General features: G+C 56.9%; 1 protein-coding gene across 3 annotated transcripts in view; it reads left to right on the top strand.

The window, feature by feature from the left end:
• The first annotated feature begins 1,179 nt into the window (after positions 1–1,179).
• STARD8 (StAR related lipid transfer domain containing 8) overlaps positions 1,180–18,426 on the top strand; it is a 79,605-nt gene continuing 62,358 nt past the window's right edge. The window contains exons 1-2 of one of the 3 annotated variants that reach the window (XM_075106502.1): positions 1,180–3,169; positions 4,501–5,038. In XM_075106502.1, coding sequence (XP_074962603.1) covers positions 4,532–5,038 — 507 coding nt within the window. In that variant the 5' untranslated portion in view covers positions 1,180–3,169; positions 4,501–4,531. Of the gene's footprint in view, positions 3,170–4,500; positions 5,039–16,845; positions 17,134–18,426 lie in introns of those variants that run through there. The other 2 variants (XM_075106501.1, XM_075106503.1) reach the window with 2 other exon arrangements.

Below are 18,426 nucleotides of genomic sequence, written 5' to 3'. Positions count from 1 at the left end.
TTAGCAAGGACAGCCTCTGGGAGGTGAGTCCTGAGCCTTGGCCATCACTGACGCACAAAGAGACTTGTCCTGTTGTGCCTGACCTGCTTGTGCGGCAGGGTCTCCGTCTGGTCTGCCTTTTCTGTAATATCTATGCAATTTTTGCGCAAGACGATCACTTTCATTCAACAAGAGGCATTTTTTAAAAAAGCCTATTTACTGTGGCAGTGGGGAAATGGTCGTAGAATCATTATGGTTGGAAAAGACCTCTAGCATCAACCCAAGACCCCCAGGCCTCCTGAACCATGTACCCAAGTGCCACGTCTGCACGTTGTTTGAAACCCCCCCCTAGGGATGGCGACTCCCCCACCTCTCTGGGCAGCCTGTGCCAGGGCCTGACCCCTCTTGCAGTTGAAGAAATTTTTCCGAATGCCCAACCTGAACCTCCCCTGATGCAGGTTGGGGCTGTTCCCTCTCATTGTATCAGTAGTACCTTGGGAGAAGAGGCCAACCCCCCAACCCCCCCCTCACTACAACCTCCTTTTAGGTAGTTGTAGAGAGCGATAAGCATTATTAAGCATGTCTTCCCCCCCCCCCCCCCGATAACAATCAAGAAATGCATTAAAGTAATGTCACTTAGAATTGTGCATAGGAAATCATTAAGACCTTCTGGATTATTTCCATCTATTAGCCAATTAATGTGTTTATGCACTGAAGCATACCCTTACATCCTCTTGCACTTCTGCATACCACAGAGCAATTGCTCAATGCAATTTCTTTTACCCTTGCCCAGGCCATTGGTGGGTGGAAACCTGAGCAAATCTTATGATTTTGTACACAGTCAGGGCTGCTTACATGCCTGACATTTTAAAATTGGTCTTATTAAAATTTGCTATGCACTTACATATAATCTTGCTTCTGGAGCCTTGCTAGAGTAACCCAAGTAGCTTGCCTTGCATATTTGTAAAAGAGATGTTATCAAGGTTCTTAAAAGTGTCAAAATACTTGACCTTTTTGCGGAAACAGCGTTTTGCAATCTATTTAGCTTTGCTCTTGGAAGCAAAATTGTTGCATCTGGAAGAACCGGTCTGAGAACACCGTGGCTTGTCAGCAGTTTGCACGTGGTCCATTGCTGACACTTGGCAGATGGGTTGTTGCTTCCTCCTCCTCGATAGTCTGCATGAACTTCCCCATCATCGGTGCAAGGGGGAGGAGGATGCTTAGCAAAGAGAAGAGTGTAACTTAAACACAGGTGCAGACTGGCTGGTAAAGGAGGACTTAAAAATATTAAGGTTTTGCCAGTGGCTACAGTGGTGTGTCCTCTGTGGGGTTTGGGCTTGTTTTCTGGGAACTTTGTATATCATTAATGTTGGTCAATATTAACTTTTTTTTTCGAAGGTTACTTTAGACAAAATGACTTCACCCTTTTTAAAACCTTTAATTTTTAAGAATTGTAAGTAGCTTAAAGTCAGAAGATCGAGTGTTGGGAAGCGCAGGTGACCGAAGAACCAAGGGGCAGAGCGGAGACTGCTGCGCAGGCGTACGCGAGACTTGGCTGTAAAACAGACTTGGCAACATACGGCGATGGGCCGCTTTTTACTGGAGGTGCTGTGCTGCAGGATTGAATGAGAGTGTTCTTCGTGTATTTTAATGGCTAAACCCAAAGCAATGGGCGTACACCCATTTGTTAATCAGACTCTTCTGGATACACACCTTCAGTCAACCAGCTGCTCCGGAGTGTTGCCTCCCGTCACCCTCGTTCCTCTTCCAGCCCTCCAGCTGCGAGGGAGCCACCTTATCTTTCTCACGGGCAAAGGTCGCAGCGTAAGAGGGACCTGCCCTCCCGCGCTGCGGGGACACGGCTGCGCTGTGCACCTACCTCCCTTCTCGCATGCAAACTGCAGCACATGGAAACCGAGGCAGCCCAAGCCCCTTGCCCCTGGACTGCCCCGCTGGTCCAGGGGAGGGTGAGCCCACCCGCAGGGTGCTGCATGGCCGGGCTGCCCTGGGGAGGAGCAGGAGGAGGAGGAGGATACCCCCAGCTGTGCTGCAGGAAAGGGGGACCCTCCACCAGCAAAAGGCACTGGATGTGGCTGGGCTGAGTGGGGCTGGGAACATCCCACCTCCCGCAGCTCGGCAAGTGGTAGGGCCCAGGGTGGCAGGTGAAGTCCCTTAGCAGCAGCTCTGGGGTACCTCCCGCACCCCCAGAAGCTGGAGGCTGCAGTTTTGCCAACACCTTGTTTGGGATTTCATTTTTTTGTGTTGTAGTGTGTTTTTTCCCCTCTCCAACTAATATGTCCAAATGTTCTGAAATGCAAGTTCACGGCTCAGAAATGAAGGGTGGTCGTTTTTGTTTTGTTTTCCTCCCCACAGAGCTAAGCCCTTGCTCTCAGACAGAGCCAGCTCACAGCCTAGGGGAAGTGGAAAGCCTGTGCTCTGAACCCTTCTTGGGAAAGGGCAGGAATCCCTGGGCTCTCTGGGCTGGCACGGCTGAAATCCTGCCTTGGAGAGGCAGTGGCTGGTGCTGGGGGGGTCTGTGCTTCCCCTGTGCCTGGGGGCAGGCTCGCAGCGGTTTTGCCCTCAGCAGCTGCTCATGCAGACAGCTCCGAGCCACAGCAGGGATGCTCTCCAAGCGATGGGTCTGGCCCCTGGTCTTCCTGCACTCTGTGGGGAACCAGTGCTAAAAATGCAGCTCTTCCGCTCAAAAGCAGGTGTTCCTGGATGCAGCTCAGCAGCTAGGAAATATACTTTATTTGGATAAAGTTAAAATTTAGCATTCATTTTTCCTCCCAAAGCTAAACTTTTAAGGCTAATATTTTGAGTGTTGGATTGTATGTAGGGCAAATAAATGCTGCCGGTAACAGCCAAGGAAATGACCTTTCCAGTGAAATCAGGGAGTAACTCACCCAGTGAACGCACTGACTACTGGTACGGCGAGCCTGTGATTCCTGACCTTTGCCTGTCCTACAGGTGACTGACGAAATAGCTGCAGGAGCTGGAAGTCAAGCTGGAGACTGCTAAATCTTCACGTCGTTTTTTACTCTGCCCCGAGGCAAGGCCGTGTGCCCGGAGCGTGCGGGCAGGGGTTTTGCTCTTTGGGGTGCTCGCTTCTCCCGGGAGCGCAGCTGGGGGAGCCTTTCTGCAGGCAGCGAGGGGAGCCGGACGGGGCATGCTGCGCTGAGCAAAGCAGGTATCTCGGCAGAGATGCCGGAGGGTAATGTGGCTAACGGGAACGGTGTGGCAGGGAGCTCGTGCTCATGGGGCTGCTGGCACTGGCAGACATAAGGGTAGCTGCCTTGCTCTGCTGTCCCCTTGTCCGGGGGGCAATGCCCGTACTGTGCAGGGGCTCGGCGTGCATCGCCAGGGGTGGGTCCCTGGGAGACAGGAGTAAGGAAACCCTTGTTTCCAGGGCTTGCTTCGGGTTTTGTTCTCAATCCTAGTGAAAATAAAAAGCTACTAAAAATGCACTTGCCGGTGTGGGAAGGATAGTTTCATTATTCCCACCTTGTTATTTTCCTTGAACCTTGGTCACCCTCTGAACTCTGAAATGCAGGCAAAGCCATTCGCTCGTAAGGGAAGACAAACGGGGATGGTTCTGTTCAGTGCGTTACAGCCTCCCTGTGCCTGGCGCCTCGGCACATCTGGCTCTCTGAGCCGTCTGTGTCTGATGAGCTGCTGCTTGTGCTGCAGGCTGAAGGGAGGGGGCTGAATGTCGATGGGAGCCTCGGGGACAGTGAGGCCGATGTGGGCGGGCAGACTCCCACCACCCCGGTGCTCCGTTCTGCCGCAGCAGCGGTGCGGGACGAGCTCTCCCAGCGCCACCGCTGTGCCTGTGCCTGGGCGGGAGGAGATGGGGCGATCACCATCCGTCTCAGCTGAACAACTCCCACGCCTGCAGAAGGCATGGCCCCGGCTCCTCCTGGGAGGCCTGAGGCAGCATCTCCTGCGCTGCACCGTCTTGAAACAAACCTTCAGACGGCTCCCAGGGGTCAACGAGACCCCTGCAATCCCCATCTCTTCCCCCAGCGCTGCGTTGCTGGCAGTGGGAAGAGCATAACATGAAACACAAGCTCCCTCTGAAAGGGTAAAAGGAGTTCTCTATTTTAAGAGAGAAATGAAGAATACAAAACAAAGGTGGGGAGAGGCTGAGCAGCAGTCCCAGGGCGATTGCATAGATAGCATCTTTTGCTGGAGGTGTGTTGGTGGGTGACGTACAGGGAACCACTACAGAATGGGCAGCGGTTGCTAATCACTGTTGTTCCAATGCGTACAAGGTATTTTAAAGCACCTGTTGACCTGACTGAAAGTTAGGCTAGCTGAGCTGTGCAGTGTGCTGCGGCCTCGGAAACAAGTGATGCAGGGTCTGGGTGCTCCAGTGAGTAAAGCATGTGGACATACCTGGAGCAGAGACCATTACATCCCTTTCTAGTCAAAGGGAATGGAAAGGAAAATGAGGAAAAGCAATATAAATGTCATCTTCTGGGTGGTTCTTGCTAAGAAGTTATGTTTTTGCCTTTCCAGTTTTCCCTTGCTTGGTTTCTGTCTGTGGACAATGGAGACGAGGAGTGCTGAGCACCGAGCAAAGCCCCCTGTGTCTCAAGGCCAGCAGGGTGAGCTTCTGCCCTGGTGCTCTTCAGCTGGCAAGGAAGGTGTGTATTGCCTCTTCTGTCGGAGCAGCAGCGAGCGCAGTCCCGAGGATGAGCCTAACTATGCATTGACAGATGATGACTCCTCGCCCTGCCTGGGTGGGTCTTTCCCCAGGAGAACCTGGAGGCACTGTCCAAGATCCATCAGCCTCACAGAGGGTCGTGCAGGGCACAGAGGGGATGGTACAAGCAAGAATAAATTTTTCAGCAGTGGTGAAGTGTTGGCCTTCAATGAACTTTCTCAGACAAAGCACAGGCATGTGCTTGAGCATGGTGAAGCAGAGCTGGCATGGCTGCTCGAGCCACTCTGGGCAGACCTGGGGCAACACCACGACATCCCAGACCGGGAGGAAGATGAGGATAATGCCTTCTCTCCATCTCCTGGGGAAATGAAGACATGGTCTGGCCAGCTGGTAAGTGTGCCTGTCTTCCGGGCATATTCACAGCCAGAGCTGAGGCAGTTCAGAGAGGCGGTGACTGTGGGTGCCTGTTACCTGTACCCCAATACCCGCACCCCTGAGGCACCGGCTGGTCCTGAGGTTGGGCTGCTCTGGCAGATGTCGAGTCTCTTTGCCTTCTCTGTGCCCTTAACTCCGGCTGCAGGCAGGTGAAGTGCGGTTCAAATGCTGTGCATGAAGCTGCCTTTGCACCCTTTAACGGTCAGTCTTACGCCCTGTGGCGTTTCTACCCAGATAGGAACCAAATCCCTGCTTGCCCTGAGGCAGTGGTCGAGGGGAGCAGGGAAAGCATCCAGGGACTGAGGGCAAATCGTGTCCCGTGAGGGCTTGCAGGAAAGGCTGTTGGGACAAACAGCTCTGGCCTGGGCCATCGCTGCCGGCCGGTTTTCTCCACGTTTGGGTCTGGTAAATTGTGGGCATTGCTCGAGGCTCCTCCTGCGACTGTGAACCAGCAGGCTCCTGGGTGGGCTGCTTGTATTTGTGCTCCTTGTGCAACGTGTCTGTCTGCTGGGGTCCCAATAAGATCTCTGTTCTCCCTTTTAAGTCCCTCTGCAAGAAACTCACACTTGTCTCTGCGGCTGTTCCCTAGGTGCAAAGCAAGCAGCAGGCACAGGGGCCCAGGCAGCTCCAGCCCCGCTGCTCGGGGTCCTGCTGCGTGCCCGGCTGGGCCTCCTGGTTTGCTTTCCCACGCAAAACAACTCTGATTTGTTTCTCTCGCAACTGAAGCTGCAGTGGAGCCGTTGGACTGGGCGCTGGCGTTAGGACTGCTCGCCATTGCCGCGGCGGCTGCTGCAGTGCTGAGCAGATTTCCTGCCCGGCCTCAGCCTTGTCTCACCTTTGTTCCTGTGCAGGTTCGTTCTCGGGCAGGAGCACGGCTTCCTGTGGTGTGGTTTGGGGAGGAGGTGTCTGCTTCTGTGCCGAGTCCAGCAGTTACAGCCATGGCCGAGCCAGGGCTGCAGCTGCTGCTGCGCGTCCTGCCTCGCCCCTCCCTTGGCATGGCCGAGGGTGTTTTCCCTGGTTTTCCAAAAGAGACTGTGTGTCTGCTTCTCTGCCCTGCATTGCATCTGCTGGGCCGGGCACCAGGAGCAGCGTGGCACCCCGTTGTTTTGTTTGCACAGATACAGTGACCCTCGGATAAGCCACCCTTACAATGACTAAACCATCCCCAGGAAAGTAATTTCCAAAACCACAGTGAGCCTCTCAAGCACCGGGCACTTTCTCCTGCCATTGAAATAAGTGTGTGTGTGTATGCTCTGCTTCATTCTTTGCTTAAGTAAGACAGGTGCTGCAAAGGAAAGTCTACAGGGTAATGACATTTAAAATTAACAGATCCCTACCTAGAGCTGCTGCTTCTCCACCTGCTGTTGGGTCCCAGGGGTCCCTATAAGCCATTTAAGCCCCCACACAGGCTGCAGCTTACAATAAACCAGCCACTATTACCTTCCTGACAGCATTTCCTGGCTCAAAGCTTGTACCTGGTGCTCAGAGCATCCAGGTGTGCTCAGGAAGAGACCTGGGGTGTCACCAGTGCTCTGCCTGGGTCGTGCTCATTCCCGTGAGCCCTGGTGGCACAGAACAGCCCACCTGCTCCCCACAAACCCCAAACGCCTGGGTTGAGCTAAGAAGCCAGGAGCATGTGTCCTGTCTCCCCTTAAAGGTGTTTCGGAGTTGTGCCCCATGGGGTGCTGGCTCCACGCAGCGGTGGATGGCTGCGTTTGGGGAGGAAGGTGGGTTTGGCCATGGGGTGGGCAGCGCAGCACAGCTGCCTTCCAGGCTGGGGGGCGTGAAGGGCCCCCTTCCCCTGCTTGTTCGCGCTGGGGGCGGCCGGCTTGCTGGGGGGAGCCGGGGGGGGCAGCGGGCCGCTGTTGGAGGGGCTGCAAAGGGCTGATAGGCTTCCAGCATGCTCTTGATCTGGTCTACCTGCAGCGCATCCAGCCCCCGTGCAGGCGGGGGGCTCTTTGAAGCTCCCCCTTCCTCTGAGGAGGGAGTGGGGAATGAGACGGGGGTCTTGCTACACAAGTGTGTTCTTGTTATCCTGAGGCAGATGTTGACCTGCCTTGCTCACAGGGCTCTGTGAGTGATGGCTTCTACCACGGCTCCCCGCTGGGAGATGAGCCATCACCCCCTGATGAAGCCTATCCATACTCCCTCCCTGAAAGGACAGGGGTGCTCGCTCAGTTTTTTTCCCGTGCACCCCAAGAGATGGGAAACCCCTCCCTTGGACCGTGCCCCATATTCGACTTCCCGGCAGGTGCTGCTCCTGCCTGGAGGTGGCTCTGCCCACTGCACTTTGTTCAGTGTAAAGGAAGGAGAGGAACTGCTGCTGGGCTCCTCTGTGCTTCTGCTGTCGCCGATGCCGCCCGATGCAAGGCAGGAGTCTGCAATGAGGTCATTGGTTTATAAAAAAAAAAAAAAAAGGCAGAGGGTAAACTTTGGAGCTTAGCAAGAGCTGCTGGATTTCACTTGGATTGTGTTTTCTGGTTCTCTTCAAACCCTATTCTGGTGTTCTGTTGCTGTCTCAGGATCATAAACAGATGGTGCAATTATTTATACCATGCACTTATTTAAAATCTGCCTCTCCCCATAATTCAATCCTGCGTTAGCAAAACAAATGTGGCTGAGAGCTGGGATGGATGCAGTTGCTGCCTCTTTCTCTGTCAGGATGTCTGAATTCTTCACAGCAGCAGTGACAGAAGCCCGAGAGAGCGCAGCCCTGCACTGGGCATGGGGAGGGCATGGTCTGGCACCCAGGCTGCACCCAGGATCTGTCCTGGGGAGACTGGGCTGGGGCAGGGAGCGGGGACAGGACAGAGGCTGCTGGCTCCCCGGAGGTCGCTCAACCTCAACAGCCTCAAGGCATCTGTGTAATTTGGAAAGGAAAGGTGCTTTTGTTCCAACATTGTGTTTTGTTAAGGGACTTGTAACCTGACTGTGAAAGTTTGGGCTTGGATGTTTCCAAGCTGGTGGGTTTGACGCCCGTGTTGCTGCGGCCCCCGAGCTCTCTCCCTGGCGGCAGAAGGGCGGCCAGCCGTGCAGCTGCGGGGCTCGGCGCTTCTCGCCAGGAGCAGCGCAGCCGGCTCAGTCCCTGGGCGCTCGGGACAGAGATCCTGCTCATTTAATCTTCTCTCCCTTCGCTTTTCCTCTCCTAGCTCTGTGAATCGCTTTGGAGTGGGGAAGCAGAGCACATCGCTCCAGGTCAGCCCTTTGGCGTGGGGCCGAGGGCAGGACGCTCTCGCTGCGGGGGGACCGGGGGAAGAAAAGAATTTGCTGCTAAATAATAATGCTTTTGTGTGCATGAGGGTTTGCATAAAGTGTTTTCTGAAAATGCCTCTGAGTTTTCCTGGCGTCCCCAAAGGTTAGCAGCAGCGCGCGTGGCTCCCGTCCAGCCCTGGAACTCTCCGGGGCTGCTGTGCCCGTCGACGTGGGACCGGCGCTTGCTGTCTCTGAGCAAGAAGCGTCTCTCCTTATTCACGCAGTTGATGGCCTAAAGAAAGGGCATTGCTGTGGCAGTGCTTTTGACTGAAAGGGTGCTAAGAGAAGCTCTGCCTGATGCTGGTTTGTTTTAAATGTCTTCTGCGGTGCTCCTGAACGGGCAGAGCCACGTGCAGCCGCCCCTTGCCTTCGGCATGAGTCCCCTGCCCGCTCCCGCTGTGGGGCCCGTCGCAGCTTTGCTGTGTTTTGCTGTTGGGGGCACTGCAAGGTCAGCCCAGCTCTGGTGGGGTTTGACTGCAGCTGCCACAGCAAACTTGGGCTCTCGAGGGTGACTCGGGAGCGCTCCTGGCCTCCAGGCTCTGTGCCACCATCCTCAGTGCTTTTGCAAGGAGGCTTGCGTGGCCAGGCAGCCCTCTGCTCATGGTGGCCGTCCTCCTGAGACCCCAGAGTGCCGGACCGTGATGGCAGAGCTCAGTAAGCTAAACGGCACAGGCTGGTTTGCAAAAACCTTTGGATCTTGTTGTCTTTGTGCTCCCGCGTGCTCTGGGCTTGCACATGCTGAGGCTTGGATCCATCAGGGAATTTCACTCCTGGCTCCGTGCTAGGTGGAAGCAGCAGTGCTGTGTCCAGGGACCCGGACCCTGCAAGCAGAGCTGTTGTGTCCCTGGCACCACACTCTGCACGGGCAGCTGTGCTGGACAGGGTTTGCCTCTGGGTTCGGGCTGTGGATAACTCGGTACATGGATGGTCCAACCCTGCGCAAGTGAGTGGAGGCCGTGTGTGAATTTGTCACGCGGGGTTAAGCTTGCAAAGACCTGCCCTTGCTTGCAGGGAGCAGAGCACCGCACCTGACAGAGATTCCTCTGCCTTGTTAATTAATACCAAACCTTGGCCAGAAATAGGGCTGGGATCTTCCCCAGACAACAGCTGTCGCTAGAACTGTGCGAAAATATACAAGTAGATCAAGTCTACTTTATTAAATGGCATTTAATTGTGCAAGCCTGAAAGACACATGTGGCTGTTGCCTGTGATTATTTCTTTTTCAGCAGCTGAGCGTGCTGGCTGTTGGGGGCAGGTAGCTGGGCACGGGCAGGAGCGTGTCCCTTGCGCCCAGCCAGCTGCCGGCCGTGTGCATCTGTGCCCGTGCGTGCACGCATGCGCTGGTGCCCCTCGCGTGACACCAGCCCTCCCGGTGCTGCTCTTGGGCGGGAGGGGCTGGCTGCGAAGGGAAGGGCTCCCAGGCAGCCCCCCGCTAAATCGGCTGCAGTTCTGGCCTGAGCTTGCGTGGGGAGTGTGGGTGCTCGGGACTGTCTGTCTCCCCTCAGCCCTGGGGCAGAGCCAGGCTGTGTCCCGGGACTCGGGCTGTCCCCTGGCTGTTAACAGCACAGCCCTTTGATTTCCTATACATTTGCCATAGGAGCCTCCCTGCTCTTGCTAATAATAAGAGATGCTCGCAATTCCTTGCACTGGTCTGGCGCCGGGCCTTCGGGGGCAGAGGATTAATGTCCCAGCCAGGCTCTAGCAGCTAAGCAATATTCCCATGGGGAAGGGAAATATGCCTTGTGAGCATTCTGCTTGTGCCGTCTTATATATGTAAAAATGCAGCCTATTTCTTTTTATCTTCAAGATGCCTATATGAAAACTGGCTTAGCAGAAGGTTTTTGCTGGAGTTCTGCCTTGCACAGGAGTCTTTGTAGACTCTTCCCAGACACTTACACTTAGGTGCTTTCTTGAATATCAACAGAGGTAAAATCAGTCAGGTATACAGGTCTCAAAAAAAGCCATTTTCCTTCTGTATCGCTTGGGTCTATTTGTAATTTGTGTAACTTGACTATAGTGTCTCAGAAATGTTGCCGTATCAGTCACGCTCTTTTAGATGCTTTTAAATAGTGTGCTTCCCCCATGCTGACCACGCTGGGCACCGCAGCGTCGTGAGCTTCAGCTAGTCACCTCAAACGCAGACAGAGCGGGGGGTGTGTGGCGAGGAATGGCCTGAGCTGCGTGCTGGGCCAGCGGGTTTGGAAACCGTAATGTAAAGGCTGAGACCAAGCATTCCCTATGGATGGTAGCTACTGGGGATGGATGAAGGAGGAGGAAAGAGGTAGGAGGGATGGAGCCAGGCACCCGGACCCTCCACAGTGCCCCAAACAGCGCGTTCCCGGTTGTCACCCCCCGTGGCTGTGTCCCCCGCCGGGGCTGCCGCCGGTTATTTCTGCTTCCCCCGCTGGGGAGGTTATTTTTTGCTGGTGGTGTCACTGTCCTCGCCCGCAGCCCCAGAAGCGCGGAGGTGGGGGTCCTGGTGAGCCCGGGGTATGCGGCAGCTGGCCTCCGGGAGGGAGCACACCCTGCCTTTGGGGGGGAGCCAGGGCACTTGCTAACGTTTTTATGTTAACAGAATTTAATGGTGCAAACCTCCTCTTGTTGGAGTCTTCAAGCTTTCTGGCTGACAGCTGTGGGCTTATAGATCCGTAGAAGTCTCAGTGAGTTGGGACAGGAGCACACCCCAGCTTGTGCAGCAGAAATTCCACAAAAACATCATGATGCAATTTTTTCAGTGATGTCATGTCCTGTTCAGTGAAACTGGGGAGTTTGGCGAGTCTGAGAGGACTAGTCCTCTGAAAAGTTGATTTGGCTTTTGTGTGTATGCTAAATAAATCAGTATTTGTGAATACATTCACTGGTATTTACAAAACAGACTGTCCTTTGCAGAGAAATGCACAGGTTCGGCCTTTGCCAGGAGCTTTGAGAGGGCTGGGGAGGGTGGGGGACTTCTTGCAGCCGTGGGTAAGCCAAGGGGTCCTCAGGTCATCCAAGGGAGTCCAGCGTGCATCTGAGTTAAGGGAAAATGTAATTGGTGCTGGAGGGTGAAGCATCATCAGGATGCGAGTGCCACAAGTGCTGGGAGAGGGTGACATCCTGCTCCTCCGTCTCAGCCTTCAAAAAGGGACTTGCCGAGGGGACACCTGTGGGACCAGCTGGCTGCTTCACAGCTGTGGGACGGGGGATTTATGCCTTTGGCCCCAGGGTGCTGCCCGGCTCACTGGCATGTTTCCTTTTGCCGCAGAAGCTGGCACGTGGGGATTAAGTAATTGTCTAATTGTCTGTCAGAGAGGGAGGCTTTGCTGTGGTGCTGGGCCTCCCTGGGCACCTGAGCATCCGCCCGCGGCCTCCCTCGCCAGCAGCGCCCATCCCCAGCACGTCCTGCCCGTGCCCTGGGACCCCGCTTGCGCCTCCCGGCAGGAGCCACAGCCAAGCCTGCTGCAGCCACCAGCCGCTGATGCCAGCTCGCTCACCAGGAGGCAAACCGCCCCGGAGGTGCTGGCACGGCGTGCTCGGGCAGGAGCGGACCCGGGCGTGTGCCCCCAGCCCGGCGGGCCCCTTGCCCTGCTGGACCCCCACACAGGGCGCACGGTGCAGCAGAGGCTGCAGCACAAGGACCAGGCTGGTGTGCCAGGTGGGTGGCGTGTCCCCGACAGATAAAAGCTGGGGCATTTCCCCTTGTCCTGGTCTCAGCACCAGCCCAGTTGGTTTATTCATAGCTTGTCTGTCCCTCCTCAAAGTAGAAACAGCAACTGCCCCACTGGAAATAACTCCTTTATCGATAAATGGGCTCTTTGTTTGCATGCGTGCATGTGTTGAGGCTGGTCACGTTGGAGGGTGAGCTTTCATAATCGAGCATGCATTTGCCAAAACTGTTCCCTTACTGATTGCCACCCCACGGCACCCCTCTGGGTGCTGCGTGCCCCCTTCCAGGGCGGTGCTCTCTGGTGAGGGGGGGCTGGCCGGCTCCCCGGGGCAGATGGGTGGCAGAGCCCCGGTTCCCTGCCCGCCTGGGCTGGGCCACCGCTGGTGGATGTCCGGCAACGTCTGGCTGAGCAGCGACGGCCAGGGGCCCCGATACGAGTGACGGAATTAGGTACCTTTTCCAAGAGATGACATGAGTTCTGATTCTGAATGGTTTGTTTTCAGAATCAAACCCAACCAGTTCAGACCCTCATCTGTTGAGAACTGCTTTTTTTTTTTTTTTTTAACAATTTTCTCATGTTCCCAAATGTGCCATTGGAAACTGGAACGTGCATGTTGGGGTTACTTTTAATGAGAAACCTTTTAAGGGAGAAGCAGTGATGGCAGGCAGGGAGCTCGCTGCCTCACCGGTGCCATGGGGCAGCCGTGGGACAGTGGGAAGCTGGGAATTGTCTGCTGCTGCTCTTCGACGTTCATGTATCCCAGTCGGTTTCTCATGGCCCAGCATTGTGGAGCCGGGTGCCCCCTCCGTAGCAGGGCACCAAGCCCAGCAGAGACTGTTGGCTGCTCGGCTGGAGCCCAGCACCTTGATCCGTGCTGGGGCTGGCGTCACAGCCGAGCCCCCGCCGTGGGGTGCCATGTGCCCGTCGTCCCTGGGCAGAGCCCCTGCAGCCCCTCGCCCGGGGCACGGGAGGGCTGGTCTGGCGCAGGAGGGGTTCGGCCCTGCCCCTGAACGCATGGTTTCTGCAGCCTCCTGGGCGATGCTTCCTGTGGGCAGCAGGTTTTACGCCTTTGCCACCCCAGCGGTGTCACAGCCCCTGCCGGGCGCTGCCAGCCCTGCCCCGTCAGCACCCGCCCAGCAATTCAGCCTTATTAAAAGAAAAGGGTTACTGTTCCTGCTATGCTAATGGGGCAAACGCCTGCTCTGTGAGTCGCTGCTCCCTTCCTGACCTCGGGGAAATGCATACACACACCAGCAAGTGGAAAATCACTGCATGTTAATGGCTCGCCGGGGCTGCTCTCTGGTGAGGCGCAGCTTGCCCCCTGCTTGCGCCCCTTCAGACACCCCACTTTTTCTCTCAGAAATGGGGTCAGCCCTCGGGAGTGGTACCAGCAGCGACAGTGGCTTCTCTTTGCCGGCGAGGACGTTGCCTGGCAGGCTGCCGGCCTTTAGCTGTTATTAATACTGTGCCTGGGTGCTGCTAGCAACAGCCGTGACAGCAATAGCTCATCAATGGGCCAGGAATAGCTGCTGGCTGCAGGCCTGTTTGGAGGTGACATGGGATCCTCTGGGCATGATCTGTTGTGAGAAGAGGCTGTACCTGTCCTCCAAAATACCAGCCCTGTCCCATGACTTTATGGAGAAAGCAAGATGTTTGTCGTGGTGCTGGGTCTGGTCGGTGAGCATCCCCGTGTCCGTCCCAGCTCTGGGCGCTGCGGGCAGCAGGTGGCACAGAGCTGGCATCACCACGTGGAAAACTCTTAGTGAGCCTGTACAGTATAGAGTTTTCCTTAGAATCAGCCTTTTAAAATCAACTTGAGCTTAAACTGGGTCCTTGCTTAAGCCTGAAGGTGGTAGTGACACACATGTATATACAGAGAATTAATAGAAATTGCTTTTGCTTTTCCTATAGATGTCTGTGGAGCAGGTACATTATAAATGTTGGGAGGAGGCAAATGCAGCAGTGCAGCCTGTGTCCTGGCATCACTTGGCAGTAGCGCCTGCTTTGGTGTGTACAGGCTTCAGCCGCTTTGCAGGGTGTCCAGTCCCCAGGACCTATTCTTACCAAGGATGATATCCTGGTATGCTGAAGAAGGATCCTAGATTTCAGATTACTTGAATGCTTTTGGGATGACTGGATAGGAAGAAGCTACAGAAGCATGCAGAAGCCTCTGTGGTTTGTCTCCCAGGCCCTGGGAAGGAGACAGCTTTCTTCTGTTTGCACTAACTTTTGGTTTGGTTTGGTTTTTTTTTTTGCTTTTGGAGGAAGTGGGAGAGGGACTTAACACTGCCAGAGCAAGCAGTGAAGTGAGGTGCTGGTGGGTTGTTTCTCTGGCAGCGCCTTTCTGGTGGGCAGGTATAGTTGTACCTGTGCCGCTGTGTGGCCGCCCTCCCTTCCGCAAGGACTTCCCTGGTTTTGGCAGGACAGAGCCGTCTCCATCGCTCTGTCGTGGTTACCTTACGGGTATCTGTTTGCCACCTGACGTGCTGCCTGTGCCTCCTGGTCCGGCGGGGCATTCTGCAGGGCAGCATTGCCCGTGCGCCCCGGCTCTGCCCCGCTCCAAGGGGAAAGCCTGTAAGAAGTGTTGAGGCGTTTCTCCCGGCTGCCCATGGTGACGAAGGCCGGGACCAGCGTCCGCAGGATCCTGTGGTGGCAATGCTGACCAGTGGCGCTGCCACAGCGGTGGGTCCCCTGGCAGCTCTCCACGCAATGCCAGCGGTACCCAGTGAGCTGGATGGGCACGTCTGGAAACGGGCACTTATCCCAGCTGCCTTCGTCCACCACAGGGAAGTATTTGCGAGTCCTCGGAATAAAAACTGTGGCCCTTGAGGCAGCGGTGAGTGAGTTACGGAGGGTGGCTGACTGTTAGGCAGCAGTGTCTGCCTTTAACTCCTACGTGCATGCTTCTAGGGATAAGATGCTTGCTAGGATAGGTGACCCCGGGCAAGTGTCCCATAGAGGTGAGACCCTCTTCCCAGCCCCAGGCGTTTAAAGGAGGAGAAAAGAGGCCGACACACAATGCTTGTGCTGTGCCTTGGTGCCCCCAGCCCTGCTGCGCTGGCCCAGTAGCGCCAGGGACATGGCAGAGGAGCTGCGGCCGGTGCCAAGCCTGGGAGCGGGGCCAAAACACCGCTCAGGAATGAGCGAGGGGGAGATGGAAAGAGGCAGCTGGAGCCAGCGCTGGGACTGACGCCACCCACGTGCTGCTGCCAGGGCTGTGCCGGTGCTGCCGGGGCAGCGCTGAGGAGCTGGGGGGGCCTGGGTGTGGGTCGGGCCTGCGGGATGCTACGGGGGTGGCGGTGCCCGATGCCGCCTTCTCCAGCTCTGCTGTGTCATGGTCTTCCGTGCTCCTGTCCTTGCCTTGTCTCCCAGCTCATGTGTCCCAGGAGCTGTGACCGCTGGCTCCGCTTCACCGCAGAGAGCACCCGCGAGGCTGGCACTGTCCCCGCTGTAATGCAGATCTGGGATCTGAGCGGTGGTGGCGGCCGTGGCTGGGAGGAGCTGCCGCACACCATGGGATGTCCTGTGCTTGCGTTGCCACCAACCGAGGTTCTGCCAACCAAGGCCTGCTAGCGGTTTCCTCGCTCCTCCGCTCCTCGCCCTGATGGTCTTCCGCTCCACCAGCATCTCGAGGCTGTCCCGGTGCCCCCCGTGTGCACAAAGCCAGGCGGTCTGGGGGACACTGGTGACAGGCAGGGAAGAGCAGTGAAGGCGGCCCCAGGACAGGCAGGAGCGGTCTGCTGAGGTGCCGGTCCTGCTTTGGGGTCCCCAGCGCCCCGTCCTGGTCCGCCCTCGCTGACGTGTGGCAGAGGGCTCAGCTGCCACATGCACCAGCTGCTGGGGTATCGCTACAGACAGCACCTTGTCCTGGGGGAGAACACCGCGCTCCCGCCCGCCAGCACAAGCTACCCACCGACGCGCACGGCCCGGGCCGTGCATGGGCAGGATCGTCCCTGGGGGTGTGTGAGGCAGGTGCCAGCCTGGCGTGGGTGGTGGACAGGAGCGGTGCCACCGGCTTGCTGGGCATCCACCAAGCGTCCTGCGGGATCAGGACACTTGTCTCAGTGACACTGACCCGTGGCTCAGCCCGGGCATCGCTGCTGATTACCTTGCCCTTGCTTATTCTGAGCTAATCTTGCAAATCACCGGTTGGTGGGGTTTTCTTATGTGCCTGCAAGAAAACTTCTCGCCTGGGGGCCTGCGCACCGGATGGCTTGCACAAAGGTTTGTGGCATTGCCTTTCATTATGGTATTTCTCGTGAACAAATGCTAAGCTCGCACAAATGCTTGTGGAATGAAGATAAGGAGCTGTGAATAGAGCTGGAGTGAATGCCTAGGCCACATCTGATGGCTGGGGGGTGGTTTTCCCCCTATGTTTATCTCCCTGCTGCAGTCACACCTGCAGGCTTGCCCAGCCATGCCCAGTGCCCCCAGAGGGGCTGCCTGCCCGCGGTGAGGCTGGGTGCCCACAGAGAACCTGGCCGCACCGGAGCATGCAGGAGGCTGCCGGTTGCGGTGGGGACACCTGGGGACGACTGTGTGACCGCGTGGGTATGGCTTGTCCCTCGGCATGGAGAGCCTCGGGAGCCCTCTCGAGTGCATCTGTGACTGCTGCTGGTGAGCTGGAGCAGGGGCTGGAGTGAAAACCTAAACCGTCTGGGGTTTGGGTTTCCAACGTCCTCCGTGTGCCTTTGACAGCCAAGCTCCCTTTTCTGTTGCTCTGGGGTGTTTCTTTTCCCTCGCTCCTTCCCACTGCCTGGGAAGGGGAGTGCTGCTCGGTGCGTTCGAGGCAGGAAGGAAAGCCTGGAGCTGTTTAAAACTCGCAGTCTTCAGGGAATTTCAATCGCCGTCCAAGCCTGTTCGCGACCAACTGAATAACGGTGCAGGGTTTGAATCGCTGGCCCGCCTCCGCAGGCAGCGCTGCCTCCTCCCTCCCTGCCTCCCTGCCTGCGCCGAGCCCCTGCCCGCACTGGGGCTCTGCCTGGCTCCGTGTGCCGCAGCCAGCAGCCATGGGGGTGCCGGGGTGGGCTCTCCCCGCGGCCGGGGGCAGCGCCGCGGTCTAGGGGGGGCTCTGTGCCTGCCCCCCCCCCCCCCGCCCGGCCCATCATGCCACTGCTGGATTTTTTCTGGGCTTGTTTCAAAAGAGCCAAGGTAAGGAACCGTCAATTTAATGGTGTCCGTCTTTCGACACCCTCCTAATTTCGGGAGAAGCTGCCGGAAGGGACGGTGGGGGAGGCGCCTCTGGCGGGGCTGGGGTTTGTGCACGGTGCCTGACGTCTGCTCCAGAGGGACGTCGTGCCCGTGCCCCGCGTGCACGTGAAAGGTTAATTTTGGGTGGGCCGCACGCGGATGCGTTGGCCAGTGCGCCCTGCGCTCACCCGCGACCTGTCGCCGATGGTACCCACGTCTGGGAGGCAGCACCCCCGACGGCGGGCAGGGTGCTGCGCCCGGCCGAACGCCGGCGGCGTGTGTGTGGATGCAGCGCCGCGGTTGTAACACAGCTGTTGGTGGGCTCCGAGTGTGTGAGCTGCCAGCCCCCCGACGTGGTCTGCACATGCCAAGCTGGGTCCTGCCGTGCGCGGCTGGGCTGGGCTGGGGCACCCGGGCAAACTGGGGCTCGCCTGGAGGCTCACGTCGCTCCTGGTGCGGCCGCGGGGCCACATCTGGCTTCACCGACCTGGAGGGGCAAAGCGGCTGTGAGCGGGATGACAAAGGAACAGTGAGACTGGAGGCCCCGAGATTTTAATTTCCTGCAGCGGTGGTTCTCGTGGCATCTGGTGTTTTTCATTCGGGTTTCATTCCTCATCTGCCGCCTTAATAATGTGCAAGTCTCTGGCTGCCCCTGTTTGTTGTGTTGGATTTTTTTTGTATCACAGCCTGTGCAGTGCAGTGGTAGGTGTCGCGGGTGGATTTTGGAGGTATTGTGAGTATGGATTTCAGGAGCCTCAGGCCGGGAAGAGCACTAAAATCCCTTTCCAACCAGTGCTGTACACCAGGCTGTGTCAAGCGAGTGGATCCACCATGGCAAAATGAATGTGGAATGCACGCTGTTCCCCCGGGGTTTGAATGCAAAGCTTAAAATAGTTGAGCCTAAAAATGACATTTGTGAAATTCATTAATAATATTAGTAGCTGTCTTGTCCCTGCTGCCTCCAGGGAGCTTAGCAAGCCCTTGTTAACCCTCCTCGATCCTGTGAGCTGTGTGTTGTCATTGCCATCATGCTCATGGCGACAGGGAGGCAGGGCCCGGGTCCTGCATCCCCCCTTGCAGAGGTGCAGCTCCCAGAGGGGCTGGGCTCCCCGCGGACTCGGGCAAAGCCGAAAGCAGCCAGCGACTGCTGGCAACCTCATGCCTGAGGAAGGGTCCGCTTGCCCCGCTGGTGTGGGTGGCGGGGAGGAGGCGGCGAGCTGCTGGAAGCCATGGGATGGCTCCTGCAGCTGCTCC

The sequence above is a fragment of the Phalacrocorax aristotelis genome, chromosome 11 (assembly GCF_949628215.1).
Source record: "Phalacrocorax aristotelis chromosome 11, bGulAri2.1, whole genome shotgun sequence".
Lineage (NCBI taxonomy): Eukaryota > Metazoa > Chordata > Aves > Suliformes > Phalacrocoracidae > Phalacrocorax > Phalacrocorax aristotelis.
The sequence above is the reverse complement of the archived record's forward strand: the minus strand, read 5'-3'. Positions and strand labels throughout refer to the sequence as shown.